Source organism: Homalodisca vitripennis, chromosome 6 (assembly GCF_021130785.1).
Source record: "Homalodisca vitripennis isolate AUS2020 chromosome 6, UT_GWSS_2.1, whole genome shotgun sequence".
Lineage (NCBI taxonomy): Eukaryota > Metazoa > Arthropoda > Insecta > Hemiptera > Cicadellidae > Homalodisca > Homalodisca vitripennis.
In genome coordinates, this window is record NC_060212.1 from 122510339 (window position 1) to 122528368 (window position 18030).

Sequence of the window (18030 nt, forward strand, 5' to 3'; positions counted from 1 at the left end):
GCTCATCACTACGTCAAATATAAAGTGGTGACAGTAAATAAAATATTTTCAAACACCCTTTCCGATGTGTCACTATTTTACTTGGTTTTGGACCAAATACTTATTATAGAACATTGTGGGATGTTGCATTTGTTTTATTTCCTATCACTATCCTAATCACATTAGTTTGGTATTGGCCCATTCCTAATCCTGAGGGAGCTACTCAATGATAATCGATATATTAGTAGGTATGAGATCTATAAATGTTGTCATTACATTGTACACTCAATAACAAATGTATAGCACAAGAAATATCAAGACTAAGGTGCAAACTAATTTCAGAATTCATTTACTGCTAACCCTGGGGTCAGAATAAGAATTTGCAGCAATTTCACTGTATCGTATCAAATAGTTTGAAATTTGTCTTTAATACCTTCACTGTGCTCTATCTTGAGTGACAGTATTTTAATAAGACAACAAGTGCACTAGGACATCTACCGCAGTTAACATGTTAAAAGTAAAACAATACAACTCTAATATGAGATGACTGTCTGATTGGTATAAAACTTCTATGCTGGGACCAAGGAGAGTGAGGTACACTAAGATAATAAAAAATATAGGAAAAACCATCCATAATGGAACAAGTCTGAATATCATTAAATTTATTACATTACATAATTAGCAAAATACACCATATAAAATAAATAGAGCGTAATTGTTATGTGGAAACGATGAACTTAACTATTTTACAATATAGGGGAATTCACAATCAAAGTGGTGAACATAGTTTTATACACCTTACTTTACATACTTTTCCATAAATTTTCTATGGAATTCCGATCGGAGTGAGTCATTTATAAAAGTATTTTTATTCTTCTCTGGCTCAGAGCGTGCACAATTTTTGAACACAACGTCGTCGTCCCACCTCCTCTTCACCTGTGACAGGAAATATATATGATTAGTAGTGTATAAATGGTGCAAGTTATGTATGATTAAGGCCAATGCCACAACTGTATCAGTTGGTAGACCTGTCAGAAAATATGTAGTCGACACATTCATGGCACCCTCCCTCATACTACATCAGTTTGACATTTAAGAACAACTGTAAATTACTATGTTGAGTGTAACAATTGAAAGATAAAAACGTGTTTTCAAACAAAAATATTTAACATGTCCATTGTGACGAGCGCATGCACTTTCTGTGTATACTGCCAATGTTTGAGAGCATCACCACATGTACAAGACTATTAGCTATTTTAAAAGACAGTGTTGATTCTTACAGATGCTCAATAGTACAAACTGTCATATATGTTTCCTAGTAGCAGAAAGTTAATTTAACCAGAAGGTACATACATCACCTATCTTACACAAAATAATATAAAGATAATAATTTGAATACATCAATATTTCTTGTTAACACATTGAATGCTTGTGCCACTTATAGTTGGCAATACCAGCACTGTATAAGAAACTGTATATCATTATTTTTCAACATTTAACTTGTTAAATACAAACATGCTCCTAATCTGCTGCGAGGTTTTAAAGTACCCAAAGTTCTGTAAATATACAATACTCAAAATAGCAATAATCAAATCTCATTTTTTACAATACTAAAACAAAATCTTTTAAATACTCAAAATGATTAATATTAACAAAATTGTCATAGTTCTTGCTAGGAGTTTTAAATAGATAAAGAGGCAAGAAATGTAAATCTAACACGTGATAAACAAGTATTATTTGTTAAAAAAAAGTAAGAAATATAATTATTTTAATGAGAATGTTTAGTTTGAAGCACACTGTCAAATCCTGTATGAATCTCATTTGTTATGTTTAAAATTAAATATGAAATCATCACTTAAACCTTGAAGTAGCAAAATTAGGTAATCATTCAAGTGGTAACTCTGTTTATGTGGACATATCCATCATTTCATGTCATGTAACTTTTGAAGAAGTAAATATTATCCTACTGCAGTAAAACAACTGGTTACAAAGAGGAAGAATCAAACTTCTCAATAATGTCAAGGTTTCTAATGTTTTATTTTTACTTTCCTCTATGGTTTATGTATCAGCCAGCAATAGCTGCTGGAACATTATTTATTTATCGCATAACATTTGTTTTCTTGTATTGTTAGGTTTGGTTTTAGTGAACTATTAGTTGAATAATAATTTATAAAACTTATTTACATCACCATTCAATGCTCTAAGCTCAACAAATATGTATTTGGGATTTATATGGCTTCACTTAAATTTATAAAAAATTATATAAGTCCTTGAAAAGGAGACAATAAACGTCCAGACTGTTACTTCATTTAGTAAAATATTCGAACATTGTGTCGAAGAGTAGTTATATATTTGTTTTCCTTATTTGCACAGCTAAATTTAAATCCCTTATCTGTTAAGAATTTTACAGTTCTCTCAGTGAAATTATTACCGTAACTCACCTTTAGATCAGCTTTGGCTGCTTGTCCAGAGTAGTTCAACAAGGGATTTCCACTCAAGATGTTTTCCATTCGGATCCTTTCCTCTTCTTGCCTCTTTTCTGTTTCCTAGAACATACCACTCCATTGAAATATAAACCATTTTAACATTTTTTGAACAAGTCAAGTAAAATCACATTTAATCAATCCTATAAAATACACTAACAACTAATAATAATTAAAAAATAATAAATATAATCAACAGAACTATATATACAGGGTGAATCAGATAAGGTATCCTAACGTATATAACAAAGAAACAAAGTGCAACCCCTCAAGATCATATACAGGGAATCTATTTAAGATAATATCATCCAATAAGGAATAAGATGTGTCAAAACATGTTCGAATCTCAAAATTTTCAAATGTAAACCTTATATTACACATTGTTAAAAGCTACCTTTGTAGCACATTGTTTTAACTCTACAACTGGCAGTCGCCTGATTATCAGTCGATATTAATGTTTCTGTAGTGGCAGTCGCCTGAAAATCAGTCGATATGACACGTGCCCGTTTGACATCTGTTATAATCAATACACGAACTAAACTGCAATGATTCATATACCACTGGAATCAGAAATAGTTGCTGATTTGATCGATGTATTTTGTTTTGTTTTGTATGCCATGATTTAAGTACGACATATTGAAAACGAGAGTTGTTTGTAAACAGTCGGCCATTGTTGTATTGTTACCCGGTCACGTTATTCTTGTCCATCTAAAACGTAAGTTTATTACATGAAATAAAGTGTTTTTATGTAATAAGTGTGTTTATTTATGCGTATAAATTCTCGTAGATTGTGTTTTATCAGTTTATTTTGTGATGTTATGAAGAAATATATGTGAAAAAATATATTAGTGAGCTTTTGTATTCTAGGCTATGTGCAGTGTTGTGATAGTTTTAGTTAGCTTTAGGATCATTTTCATATGCGATGATCATGATATAAAGCTTCTTTATTTATTTTTATAGGCTTACTTTTAACCTATTTTATGAATTTTTTTGAGTAATAATTAAGGTTTTGATGAATTTTATAACACAGTCGTATCCATAGCAACGAATTTAGCCGTATTGTACTTTCTTCAGTTTAGAGTATTTCATAATTGTTTTAATAAAAAAAATGTAGTAAACTATACATTTTCTAAAACTATATATTTTCAACATTTGGGTATTTTGGAAATATTTTTTTTCACACAATATGTCTTTTATAGGTGCACCCCCACCACTTTTACATACCTTTTTTTATTTTTTGAAAACAAACTGAGTAAAAAAGTGATAAATTTCTTATATATTGGGGTTTTTATTTTCATAAATAAAAAGTAAATTTTCTTGTGAAAACAATGATATATAATACATATAGGTTTATAATCAAATTATATTTTTAAAAAATTAAAAACCGATACTACTGCAAAACACCTCAAAATGGCCTGCCACTTGAGGACATTTCAACTGCCAGCTCGAGGGTTAAAGTTCTATTTGACAGAAACATTATAATTGAAGTCCTTTAAAATATATATATATTTTACCATTTACAAATTGTAATAAAATAAGGCTTTTACATATACCCTGTGTTACCTACAAAATTAAAAATAAAACAGTGAGACTAGTAAAAATTCTTAATCTGCAATAAATACCCTTTAACCCTCTGGGTGATATGTGTTTTTACCCACGATGATGGGAATACTTCAGTTAGGTGCACGCATTTTTAAACAGCCAGAAATGTTACTATAAGACCAAAGTTTTACCAGTTTAAAAATTAATATAGATTTTCTTGAGATCTAGTTAAACCAGCCATTTATTATGACGCATTTTGGGCAGACGGTTTTGACCATTTGGTATACATTTTAGTACAAGTCAAATAAATTTACAAAAACTTTTCTTGCTAAGCGCTATTACTATAGCACATTATTTTTTAGCGCTTGAGATTATTTGTTTTAATTTATTATTGTAAATATATAAAAATGTTAAAATTTATTTTCATATGCAGAAATATAGCTTTTTTATTCCTTTAATATACAAAATAATACAGTAAAAACAAAAGTTTTTATAACATTTCTAATCGCTAAAACATTTCTATGTATAGCTTGTCATGTGTACAAAATTATTGAAATACATATAAAATTCAATACCTAGAAATGGGGGAAAATACCACTAAAATACAAACAACAAATATTTTGCCATTAATTTTTTATAACAATTTTTGGGTGATATAGGTACCAAAAATATTCTGTAACTCATATTTGGTGGCATAATGAAGTTTCAGGTTTTGACAGTTATAAACATGATATTCTTTAACACAATACATCTTTAATGTAGATATATTAGATTCGCTACAGAAATGCTTATCTTGTGACTCACTTTCCGTGCCTGATCAGCAGCTCGCTCCTTCTTGATACGCGACAACTCGGCCAATAGCTGGGCTGTGTCGTCCTCACTGTCTGGATCATCTGAGTCATCCTCGTTCAGTGGGTCGTCAGCGTCCAGACTCGCAGCGGGCACCTGATCCAGCTTCAGGCGTTTACTGTCACATCATGTTCAACAATAAGCCACTCTAACATTTTTTTTAACGTTAGTATTTTAAATATTGCATATTTTAATTGTACACTTTTAATCAATTATAATCAATATTGGACTACTGCAGCAGGTTTTGTATGGCTTTATTTGCCAGATAAAGCCAACCCATGATAACCAGGGATGGAAAACCCAAAACCATGGAAGATCATGTCATGTGAAAATGAGAATGAATGTGGCAAAAGCCCAATGGCTGTTAAGAACAATAACTTAACTCCCTAGAACTGCAGCCATGCTTAATCTCTTAGATGGGGCCCAGCTTTTGTGGATGTTGCAAGCCTTTTTTAAATAATCCGTAAAAAGTACTAAACCTGTTTTTAATATATACACATTGTAGCATATAAATTCTTTTCTCATGAATGTTGTTTTAGAAACAATTACTATAATTTGTAAACTTTTTTATATACATCATGACAAGAATAGGAACAGGATAAAAATGTTTAACTTTAACAACATTTTAGTAGTAAAAAATTCTAAATAGCCAAAATGTGTAAAATATTATGCAGAAAAAGAATGTGCTTTTCAGTAGGAATAAAATTAGAATTTTTGCAATACCTTTTATAAAACATTCATAAGTTATAAAAATTGTAAACAGTACACTAAGAGTTTTGTTTTTTGTATAGCTTGGTTAAGTTTACAATTTTAAACAAATTATTTAAATATTGTGAAAAGTATATCCTTTTAGAAAAAAACAATTGAAGCCTTTCCGTTCAAATGGAGCTAAATGCCAAAATTTCCGAAAAATAGTTTTTTTCTAATTAAAGTAGTCTATGTTCCAACGGGATTCCATATCTAAAGGAGCTATGTGCCAACTATATTTTCTGTTAGTTGCAATCAATGATCACAGATGGTGCCGGTGGCAAACTCCAGCTGGCCTTTCAGTGCTATTGGAGCTAAGTGCCGGCAACCATTTTAAGCAGCTGTGAGTATTGTAAGTTGTGTAATAACTAACAAGTACATTGTATTATGCTGTAATATGGGTAATCAAAAGTTAAAAAGCGTTTAGTGAAACTCCTAAGGATAATGAATCTTTTAAAATTAAACAACGGAAAGCAAGAATAAGTGGAAAGCCATACATTATTCGAAGCAAAGAGAAAGGTTACAAAGAAGTGTCTGCAAAAGATCCACCTTTTACACAGGTAGGTTAATTAGTAAGCTAAAGTTGTTTTTTTCAATTAATTTGATTGTAATTTAAACAATATTATATTATTTTGAGTAAGTTTTGTTGTTTGTAGTTATAGTTAATGAATAAATACTACAATAATTTTTAGCAACATAACCTAACATAAGTTATATTTTTACGGAATTTATTATTATATCCAGGAGTAGGTAGGCCTACCTTGAACTTTGTGTAAAGTAAAATAAATAGTGTATAATTTAACAGTATGGCTACTGTTATCCCGTATCTCATTTAGCCCCACTAGCAACTAATCACGCCAAACTACAAACTATGAATAACAGTAGCCTATATTTTAAGATTAGAGTAGGCCTAAGGTAAAAACTCATAAATCGTTAATCCGAAGATAAAATTCTGAACTGAATCCAAAACCAATGTTTTATTCTTTTCGTATAATAATTTAATTAACATTAGCCTATATAAAACTTATGTCAATCTTTTTACCCATTTAACCATACTATTACCTAAGCAATTTTATTACTTTCAGGAAAAGTGCAAATGCAAGTACAAATGCAGTGAATTATCTGATGACTACAAAATGAAGTTATTTAAAGAGATCCATGAGCTTGACAAGAACGGACAGAACACATACTTGCTTGGGCTGATAGAGATTCTCCCAGTTCAGAGGAGGCGACAAGGTAAATATTGATACCCCAACAGAAAGCCGACGTCAAAATACTATGAGTTACATCGTGCCAAATGGGAAAGGACACCATATCCGGGTATGTAAAAACACATTTAATGGCTATATTTGCAATTAAGTCATCCAAAAGAGTACAAAATCTTGTGGCAAATAAAAAAATGTGGCAATACTGTTGTGAAGGATACCAGGGGAGGATCGAAAACTTTCAAATACACTCTGGGCTGATAGAAATTTGGTCAAGGACCATATTAAATCCATACCATCTGAACCTAGCCACTACAACAGAAACCGATCTGATTATGAATACCTGAGCCAAGATCTCAATCTGTATCGCATATACAAGGCGTTTATGGAAAAATTTCCTAATATTAAAAATCTCATACAATTTCTATTCCATAGTTTTTAAGAATGATTTTCCAAATCTAAAATTTAGGAAACCTCGGTGTTGATACATGTAAAAAATGTGACCGCCCTAAAGCTCGAAATGACTAGTAAAGACCCAGTCCGTTTATTAGACAAGCGAAGATTGAACAAGAACAACACCATCGTAAAAGTGAATCAGCTTATACATCAATGACGTCTGACAGTATCAGTTCCGCCTCTCTCCTACCAGTAATATTTTGCACTGTTGTAATTGATCTTCAAAAAGTATTCCCAATCCCGAAATTAACACATTCAGACATGTATTATGCACATCAGTTATCATGCTACAATTTTTGGCATTCACGTGACTGACACCAGTGATGGTATTATGTGCCTTTGGCATGAAGGCCAATCGTCTCGTGGTGGAAACCAAATGGCGTCTTGTTTTGTTCAGAGTAATAAACAACATGAACTTGACTAATAAGCGTCAGTTAACAATTTGGAGTGATAATTGCTGCAGCCAGATAAAGAACAGAATGATGGTGTTCATGTATATGTATTTGATTTCCCTGGACTTATTTGACCAAATTAACCACAAGTTTCTTGTTGTGGGACATAGTTTTTTCTGCAGCTGATAGAAATTTTGCAATCATTGAAAAACGTTGGAAGCGTGTACAAGCTGAAACGCCTGACGATGTTAAGGGTGCTATAATCACATCCCGCCACGAAAGACCATTCAAAGTTGTAGAGATGGCTGGAACAGTTCCTTGACTTTGATCAAGCTGCTTCTTCCATCAATAAACACCAAAAAGTTAGGTATATCTACAGCTTCTGGATCCGTATAGAAAAAAAGAAACCACGAGTAGTACAAACAAAAAAGAACGTTCAATGAGATTGAACCATGGGTGGGTAGATCACTACGGTTTTTTCACAACCCTGGTGTAGAAATGAAAGGCTCTACAAACAGTCAATCTTGAATCCTTACCAGAAACTGTAGATTTATCAATCGCCAAAAAAAGAAGATTTGAGGAAAATGTTACCTTATAAAAGAAGAAAACAGGACATTTTTTGAAAAAAATTTTGTATAAACTAACTGATCACAATGGCATTTCAATATAATGTTAACAATATTTCATTTTTACCCTGTATTTTTTTATAATTAATTTTTATAATTTTTTTAATACCTGGACTTAAGCTCTTTTAGAACGCCTATGCATAAGGCACACAGCTCTTTTCCAAAAATGTCAATTAAAAGAATTTTTTTAAATATTTTTATTACATATAAAAGATTTTTAAAGGCATAGAAGAGTTTCATATATTTATAGAAAACATGTTTACTTAATTTCAATTAAGAAAAATAATTATTATAACGAATAAAACAGTGTTTTGTTGTTTTCCAAAAGTTCTTAAAAATGGCACACAGCTCCATTTGAACTGGAAGGCTTCAATTATATAACCAAAGCTGTAAAGATATAATTTTTTAGTGAAACCCCAAAAAACATGTTAAAAATTAAGCCCTATACTGAATTACATTTCTTTTATTTTTATTGAAAATATATTCCACATAGCAAACTGATTAGATAACGGAAAGTAAGTTGAAAATCATACTGTGAGAGATAAATTAAATGTAACAATAGTATTTAAGGGGCACTCGTTGACATATTTTTGCTAAAAATATTGCACTTTTTTAAAAATTATTTATGAACAACTTTTTATAACATATTTTGTTAGAACACGTATCTGTGAATAAATACATATATATATATATATATATATATATATACACATATATATATACAGGGTGTCCAAAAAGTCCCGGGTCGGTTAAATATTTTTCAAAATATTTAAAATAGAGCTACAAAACCTTACACAAAGTTACTGGACATAAAAATCTATTTTATCACATATTCAGTGATCCGCTACTTCCTCAGGGGGGCGGCCCGCTAGGAGTCAGAAGAAAATCTTAATTGTAAGCATAGGTTGATATGCATATCAAATTAAAGGTCTATATCAGTAGAGTACAGAGCCACAAACCCGACCTCAAACGGATAACCGAGTCAAAAATGGCAGCCGTTCAAAGATGGCAAGAGTTTGCAACTTAGGTTAATGTAACAAAATACACTGATGAGATTTTTGACTTTAACTTTCCTAACATTAAAAGATGGACATGAGGTATTTCTTTAGGTGTTTGAGGGTCATTTGAATAACTCATTAAATTGTAAACAGTTTTGGGTTAGTAAAGTTAAAATCAAAAAGCTCATCAGCTAATACACTGATGAGCTTTTTGATGCATATCAACCTATGCTTACAATTAAGATGACTCCTATGAGGAAGTAGCGGATCACTGAATATGTGATAAAATAGATTTTTATGTCCAGTAACTTTGTGTAAGGTTTTGTAGCTCTATTTTAAATATTTTGAAAAATATTTAACCGACCCGGGACTTTTTGGACACCCTGTATATATATATATATATATATATATATATATATACACAACATAAGTTGTGATATAGTTCAAAATAAAAAAAGATACATGATGTAATATGAAACCTTAAACAGTCTTCTTTTTTTTGGAAATATAAATAAGCATGGTTTCTGAGCTGGACAATTCACAATTACAGCAGGCATTGAATTCATTGAGTCAATAAATGATACAGTACATAAGGGCCAACACGTTGTTGGGTTGTTTTTGGACTTGACAAGAGCATTTGACAAGTGTATCACAATCGTAAATTCATAAATGGTCTAAAAACTTAGGTGTAACTGGCAAGGAACTTGCATGGTTAAATTCTTACCTTCTAAATAAAAAGCAATATGTATAAATTGAGCATTCAATCAATGGTAAATATCCCTACAAGGAAAAATCCTATTTAGAAGTAAGAAAAGTTGATCATGGAGTTTTGCAAGGTTCAATATTAGGCCCCTTCTTTTTCTCTGCTATATAAATTAGTTGCCTGCAGCAATGGAGGAAAAAGGGCTGCTGTCTGATTATAAGCAGATGAAACAAATATGGTAATATCAGGCAACAATTTAGAGAGTATTGAGTAGTACATTTTTTATAGGTCTTTCAATGATTAAACAATATTTTATTAGTTAAAATCTGTTGTTAAAATCAAGCAAAATGCAACAATTTCATTGAGGAAGAACATTTGCAGAATGTTCATTGCACAACATCCTTAGGATTAATTATTATATGCAATAGTTTCAGTTAGAATAAATATGTAGACCACATTTTAGATCAAATTTCTAGTGGTAAGTATGCAGTTTAAATCATTCAAATCAATTTATTGTCTCTAATTAATTCACATATTGCTTACAGTATAGTAATTTATGGGGCTATCACAGAAGTTAATTTTAACAAAATTCTGGTTCAACAAAAAAAGCCATTAGGGTCATAAAAATATAAAGAAAAATGATTCAGTCTAAACATATTTTTGAAAATTAAAAATTTTTATGGTCTACAATCTTTATATTTTTGAAACAATAAATTATGTTACAGGCCTTAGTAATCATATTTTAACTGAGAGAAAACATAATAACATTGTTTAATATGTCTAATGAATATCATAATTTAGAGTTGTATAAAACGAAAACATTATACTTTTACCCAAGTGAATTGCAAAGTCAATAAAATACCAAAGGTTTCAGAAATAAACTAAAAGACTACTTATTAAATAAACCTCTATATTCTTTTCAGGACTTTTTTGGAAAAGATAATTAGTTTGATTCCAAAACATGTAGAAATCATTTGAAAGATATAAAATTATTCCTATCTATCCTTATCCTAAATATTTGGTTTAATGCAAATTTATGTTATATGAATAATTAAACTATTTTACAGTGACTACATTATTATTCTTTATATTTTATGGGTAATTCTAAGCAATATATGGGTCAACCTCGATTTTTCTCATATTACAATATAATGTTCCAATAGTCAATTAGAAAAGGAAATGACTAGAATTTCTTGCCGGAAAGCAGTTATAGGGAGCAGGCAACCGCCAGACGGTCATATATTGCTTAGAGTTACCTATTAGTGATCAGGGGCACTGACGTGATCTGGGCTTCAAATTTGGAACTACTCGAGTTAATTTTTTTTCTAAAAGAGCAAGCAGCGCGAAGCGCTGCGCAGCGGGCAGGCATCGTGCGTGATCCTTTTTTTATTAAAAATTTCTGATAAATTGTTATTACATATTACAATATAATGTAGGTAATGTATGTAAAAAAAATTTAAACACATAATTACATGCTGGAAAGCAAAGTAAACCAATATAATCCGCCCAATACAAAATCTCCGTAAAAATCTGGTAAAGGAATCTGTGTCATTCCTTTGGCCTGAATCAATTCAGTATAGATGAAGATCACGCACGATGCTTGCCCGCTGCGCAGCGCTTCGCGCTGCTTGCTCTTTTAGAAAAAAAATTAACTCGAGTAGTTCCAAATTTGAAGCCCAGATCACGTCAGTGCCCCTGATCACTAATAGGTAATTCTCGCGGTTGCCTGCTCCCTATAAATGCTTTCCAGCAAGAAATTCTAGTCATTTCCTTTTCTAATTGACTATTGGAACATTATATTGTAATATGAGAAAAATCGAGGTTGACCCATATATTGCTTAGAATTACCATTTTATGTTTTCTATTTAATTTATTGATTTAATTATAGTATATTTTAACTCTATTCAATGTATATCTTGTGCACATTTTTTAATAAAGCATTGAGTGAATATGAACTTTTGTGAGATAAAATATTTCTGCATAGCCCTAAAACTGTGATATTAAACATTAAATACTACTAAATACAACTTATAATACTTTTATTGTATATTCAATTGTATTTAGTAAAAAAGTAATTATAGAATAATAAAATAATTATTTGTTTACAAAATAATCAGTTTCCTATTAGGAAATGCTTATACTTACTTATCTCTTATATCTGGAACTCGTCTTCCACCTTTATCCTTTTCCCTCTCACGATCATCAAGTTCCTTTCTAAAGTCACGGCTACGGAGTTCCTCAGTCGTTCCTTGTCCATGTTCTCTGCAACACAATTTAGTTATCATAAGCTGAATGAACGTAATATCTCAATTACATATACATTTACCTAGAGGTAGGAATTAAAATATCAATGAAGATAGTTGGCCAAAGTTCTGCAACTACAGCTTTCATCATACTTTATCACTAACTTAAAATGGTATCAATTTACAATATCGTGACCATGGAAAGGTATGTTCATTTTTTTTTCCTGAAAACTACAATTTTTCCTGAAAACAATAGTGAAGAAAAAATTCGTCGGCAACGAAAATCAAAGGAGTTACGATTTTTTGAAATCCTCTGAAAACTCTGTTTTTGACAATACCTCTGGCAATTTTACTGAAATTATGACGTTAATCCTGTCAACGATGCCTGCCCGCTGCGCAGTGCTGCGCACTGCTTGCTCTTTTAGAAAAAAAATTAACTCGAGCTTGCAAAAGTCGAATCCCAGATCACGTGATGCCCCTGATCCTTAACCCTCCAAGTGTTGTTCGACAAAATGTTGTCGGTTATTTTCCATCTTTAATGCAATAATGCCCGAAAGGCATCAATATAATACAATGATATACTTTCCCCCCAGTTTATATGCACCTGTGATAATAATACTTGGCTATAAATGCCCAATCCATGAAAAAAAGTCCATTTTTCATGGTCACGGTATTGTAAATAAATACCCTTAAAATAGTTGCATCTCAAAACCCCGGTCCTGGTAATTAATAATAAGTAATGACATCACAGTATAAAACCAACAAAGAAGAAAAGATGACATTATGTTAGGTTATCTCCTAACATTAGCTAGTTTTAAGTGGTGTTTCAATCAAGTCAATATATCCATATTTTGTACTTTGAAAAAAAGAAAGCATAAGCGCTTATTCTCTAGGAGGGTAACTGTTATCGCAAAGATGGTTAAATTTTTCAAAACTATAAAACAATTTGACACAAAATGGCTACATGTATCACAATAACTTTATTTCATAAGCATGAATTTCGATAATCAGCTAAAGTATAATAAGAGGCCACCACCACAATAGAATCATAGTATATCCTTAAAAACAGTAAAAAGTAACTAAATGTTAAACTGTTTTATTTGTTACATTTTATGCTGCATAACATTCTAGTTTTTATATAACCTAATTCGTGTCAACATTTTTGTTTCTGCAGTTTAGATAATCATAAATATGATTCTATTTTGGTGGTGGCCTCTTATTATACTGCAGCCCAAACATAATCAGCTAGGCTAATATTTTTATAGTTTACTCAATAACTTACTGCAATGTGGTAAACTTTTTTTAATAAATGAAAAATAAATATAGGATCATAAAAATAAAGGAACATTAATTTAACCCTAAACTTTATAGGCTCAAATAACAAACATGTAGACCATGATATTTTTGTTTCCTTACACATTAACTAATCCATTCAATTTATAATAGAATACATATATCTCAAAATACCTGAATTTGAGTTTAGTGTGTCCTGGTAAATCTCTACTAGAATACTGCTTTGATATAGCACTTAAATCTTTCTCTCCTCTTCCTTGACCACCTCTGGCAGGTTCAAACGTAGGCCTAGCAGCTGTAGTCATATTTCAATGTTTTACACAATCTGCAAATAAATTATTCAAATATTTGCTTATTATTTGAATTTGTCCCCATAAAACGTTATCATAAACAAAATCAAAATAAGTAACACCTAGGCTATATTAAAATAAGAAATGAGACATAACCTTCACACAACTACAAAGTATTGAATGAATAACAAACGAGTAAACGACAACAACCAGACTACCACACACACCACTGTCAGCTAGAGTGACTAGAGTGAGTGATGGAAGAAATTAATACAAAACCGAGTGGTAATGGAATCCAGCTCAGGTATTTACATACTCAAATACCACAAAATAAATTCGAATACTTTCGAAATGTAAACAATTTATCTGGAAGAATTGAATTCAAACATACATTATTCGTTCATTTGGACCAATAAACATTCAAGAGCTGTATTCGTATTATATATACATAAAACGAATACGTGTATATATATATATATATATTATATAATATATATATATATATATATATATATATATATATATAGTACTTATATATGTATATATATGTGAGAGGTGCCTCGAATCACAACCCACCAAGTCCATATTAACAAAATTTTCGGAAAAAGTGGAGAAAACTCCCACAAACATACTAATCATAAGAACTAACCACTTTTTGTTACCAAAAATTACATAATTTTTACTTTCATATAGTCGACAATGTATGATCAAAATCCCTACAATAGTTTCGTACAAATTTAGAAAAATATTAAATCAATATTTGGATCTGGCGGATTTTGATTCGAAGATTAGGACTTGGTGGGATTTGATACCAAAATAAACTAAGGCTGCAAAGGGATTAAGCTGTAAAAACTTTACTAATGGTAAAGTTTACTTTGTTTACACTTTAATTAGGTATAGGCTTAATAAAACAAACCTTAAGTAAAATATTTGTTTTAATTATTTTAAAAAATTGCAAATTCTCGTAAAAAATGTAATGTTTTTTGTTTCAAAAGTAAACACAGTCTTTACAATTTTACTATCACACTATTTCTTTTATCAATTTCCTCATCAACAATGATGTTTCCATCTTCTTCATTGCTGTGACCTTCAGCTTCTTGGTTATTTACCAAATCGCGATAAAATTTTAACATCTTGTGGCATCTCCAGTCTTCTCAAAAAGTGCTTTGCGATCAGTCTGGCAACATCCTTTACCTTGCAGATTTAAGGCCAACCCTCTTGTTGATGGTTTTTTGGGTTTATGTGAGACATATAAAAATTTGGTTTTGTGACAGATTGTGCTGCACAGCCTTCAGTTCTATAAAAGATTTCACCTGGACCAGATTGTTATTTTTATTCTTGTTCCGTATTCATAATCCTTTTTGAGGGGTTGAACTTGAAATGCCACAAGTTCTGTTTTTTTTGCACTTTTTTTCAGATTCAGACTTCCAGTCCTTAACCAGGACAGTGACTCCAACATGATGAACGGTTCCACGTTTCCCCAGAACTTCTTCATACTCTTCTGGCTGATGAATAGTGTCCTTCTTTTTCAAAACCTTCCTCAATTAATCAAACACCCTATCAGGTGGAAGAAATGAGTGTCCAACTACGGGAAATGTAATTTAAATACAAGTGACATATCAGGAGCATCAGATGTGAAACCATTTTCCAAGCACAGCAATGAGGATTGTTTTTTTGTTTTGCCCTCCTCACCCATCTGCAAACACTTCACTTTTTGTTTTTCCCCTGGAAATCTGCATTCATCAGATGACTGTAAACACAAGAAGAAATTATATTGGCATTTGATTATTTTCCGTTTCCATCCTTTTTGTCAGGGGTTTTCTTCCTAGCTAGTTTACCAGGCAGATTGCTACGTGCCCACAGCATCCTCCATTTCGAAAGTATGAGAGCGGATAATATGGTGTGATAGTTATTATTTATTAACTATCTATCTCAAAATATTATTTAATACACTAATTATTATAAAAACAAAACTGTAATCACAAAAATCCACGTGTTTTCATAAGAGACAGGAAACTCACAATGAGAAAAATAAAACAAGAATAGTAAACAACTCACAGAGGATCATAAAATAGTCACATGACAAAACCAGGCACTCCTATTGGCCGTTGTGGACTTGGCGGATATTTATTTATTTATTTCCTTCCAACGTCAAAAACCAATTTACATTTATTAACTTATGATAGATGATTAAATCAGACTTAAACAAAAGGGCCAAACCAAACATGCAACTGGACTCTAAATCAGATCTAGGCATAATTAACGTATAATTAATGTAATAAGAAAGTATAAATTATATTAAAAATTAAGTGATAGTATTAACTTAACCTCTTACGGCCCCATGTTGCGATTTAGCAACATACCACATTTATTTTTTTTTAGGACTTTAGATGTTAAATATCGCTTTAAATCCCATGTTACGTTTTTGCAACATACTGGTTGGTAAATTTTGTGGCAAAACATTGGCTACACTGACTACAGGTAGTCCAGAGGCAGCCATCTTGTTGTTGTGATTCTTGGATTTTACATGCTCTGCAATTCAACAGCTTTAGAGAAGCCATACTCCAAAAAAAGGTAAGTTTAGCTAAATCAAAAAATAATAAGGTGTTGAGAATTTCATTATTTAAGTATATTAATTGATTACATAAGTTGTTTTTCACAAATTTTCAAAGTTTACAGCTCGAAAAACCGTTTGAGTCTTTATTGCAACATTGGGCCATAACCTAGAAAACTCTCGATTCCGCATTGTGTCTTTAATGCAACAGTGGGCCAAAAACCTGAAAATCTGTTAGTATATTTTTTGCAACATTGGGCCATAATGGCTGGGTATAAACTTAGTTTTTTAAGGTACATATTTGTTTCCAAATAAGCATAATCCATTACAAAAGAGTCTCGAAGATTTATGCTATTGTAAAAACTAAAAACCTATATTTGTAATTAGAGATGAATCGATCAAGGAGGGATCCTCGTCCTCCGGTTTATCTCACGAGTGAAGAAATAGAGGAATGCTGTATGCTGCCACCTGATTCGAGTGACGATGATAGTGCAGACGACAGTGACGCCGACCCAGATTACGACCCAGACCTTGCCCACACAAAACCGACTGGAAAGATTTATGCAATCTAAATACAATAATGGTAAGCACAGCTCATTGACATTATTGGTGATACTTATTACTTTGTGTATGTAAATGTAATATTATAATGATCTAACTCAATTGTGTTTTGTCCTTAGACGAAGAAATGAACTCCGAAGAAGACAACTTAGCAGAAATTCGAAATGAAACCTCAAGTCAAGCAGAAGAGGAAGAACCGTCTACTTCTACGCAGGCACCAAGGAAGACCAACAAAGATAAGCCTCCACCCCCCACTTTGGACAAATGTGGATGCTGCCGAAAGTGTAAGAGAGAGCCTGTTATCTGAAAGACACACTTCCTGAAAGTACTGTGCGTGCCTCTCCTATAGAATACTTTAAAGAATTTTTTGACAACTCAATTCTTGATAGAATTGTAGATCAGTCAAATTTATTTGCAATTCAAAAAAATCCTAACAAGCCATTGAACTTGACCAGGAATGAACTCGAACAATATATTGGTATTTGTTTTGCAATGTCAATTTTTGGCCTTCCCAGGGCAAGAATGTATATATTGGGCAAGTTTGACAAGAGTCCCAAAAGTAGCAGATGTTATGGGTCGAAATCGTTGGATTGAAATAAAAAATAACTTTGCATTTGAATGACAACACGAACTAACAATCCAAATGATCCTTGAGCGTGACAGACTTTACAAAATTCGTCCCAATGGTTGATCAATTTAAAGGAAAAATTCAAAATGATTTCCAAGGAACAGCACTTATGTGTTGATGAACAGATTGTTCCTTATAAGGGGACCTCAAAACTTCGACAATACAATCCAAAAAAACCTAAAAAATGGGGTTATAAAATCTTTGCTTTGTGTGATACAAAAGGACTTGTATATAACTTTGAAATTTACTGTGGGAAAATTCAGCCAGTTCCTGGTTTTCCTGATCTTGGGGCGAGCTCAAATATAGTTCTGAAAATGGCCAACACCATTCCAAGGGAGAAAGATTACCTACTTTTCTTTGACAACTGGTTTTCTTCATTGCCACTGTTTTTTGAACTTTCTAAGCTAGGCATTGGTGGATTATCTACCATAAGGACTGGTCGGTTTCCGGGATTAAACTTTCCCAAAGATAAAGAAATGAA

General features: G+C 31.7%; 1 protein-coding gene across 2 annotated transcripts; it reads right to left on the minus strand.

Annotated features, from left to right (window-relative positions):
• Positions 1-624: 624 nt before the first annotated feature.
• Positions 625-14051, minus strand: LOC124364883 (protein CWC15 homolog B). 2 transcript variants are annotated; one of them, XM_046820680.1, is made up of 6 exons: positions 13963-14051; positions 13691-13841; positions 12126-12242; positions 4809-4971; positions 2421-2525; positions 625-915 (listed from the first exon to the last, which is right to left on the minus strand). In XM_046820680.1, the coding sequence occupies exons 2-6, from the start codon at positions 13819-13821 to the stop codon at positions 778-780; spliced, it is 654 nt and encodes a 217-aa protein (XP_046676636.1). In that variant the 5' UTR covers positions 13822-13841; positions 13963-14051; the 3' UTR covers positions 625-777. The 2 variants fall into 2 exon arrangements, with proteins under 2 accessions (XP_046676636.1, XP_046676635.1); XM_046820679.1 differs by having other exon boundaries at positions 13691-14045.
• Between the last annotated feature and the right edge of the window lie 3979 nt (positions 14052-18030).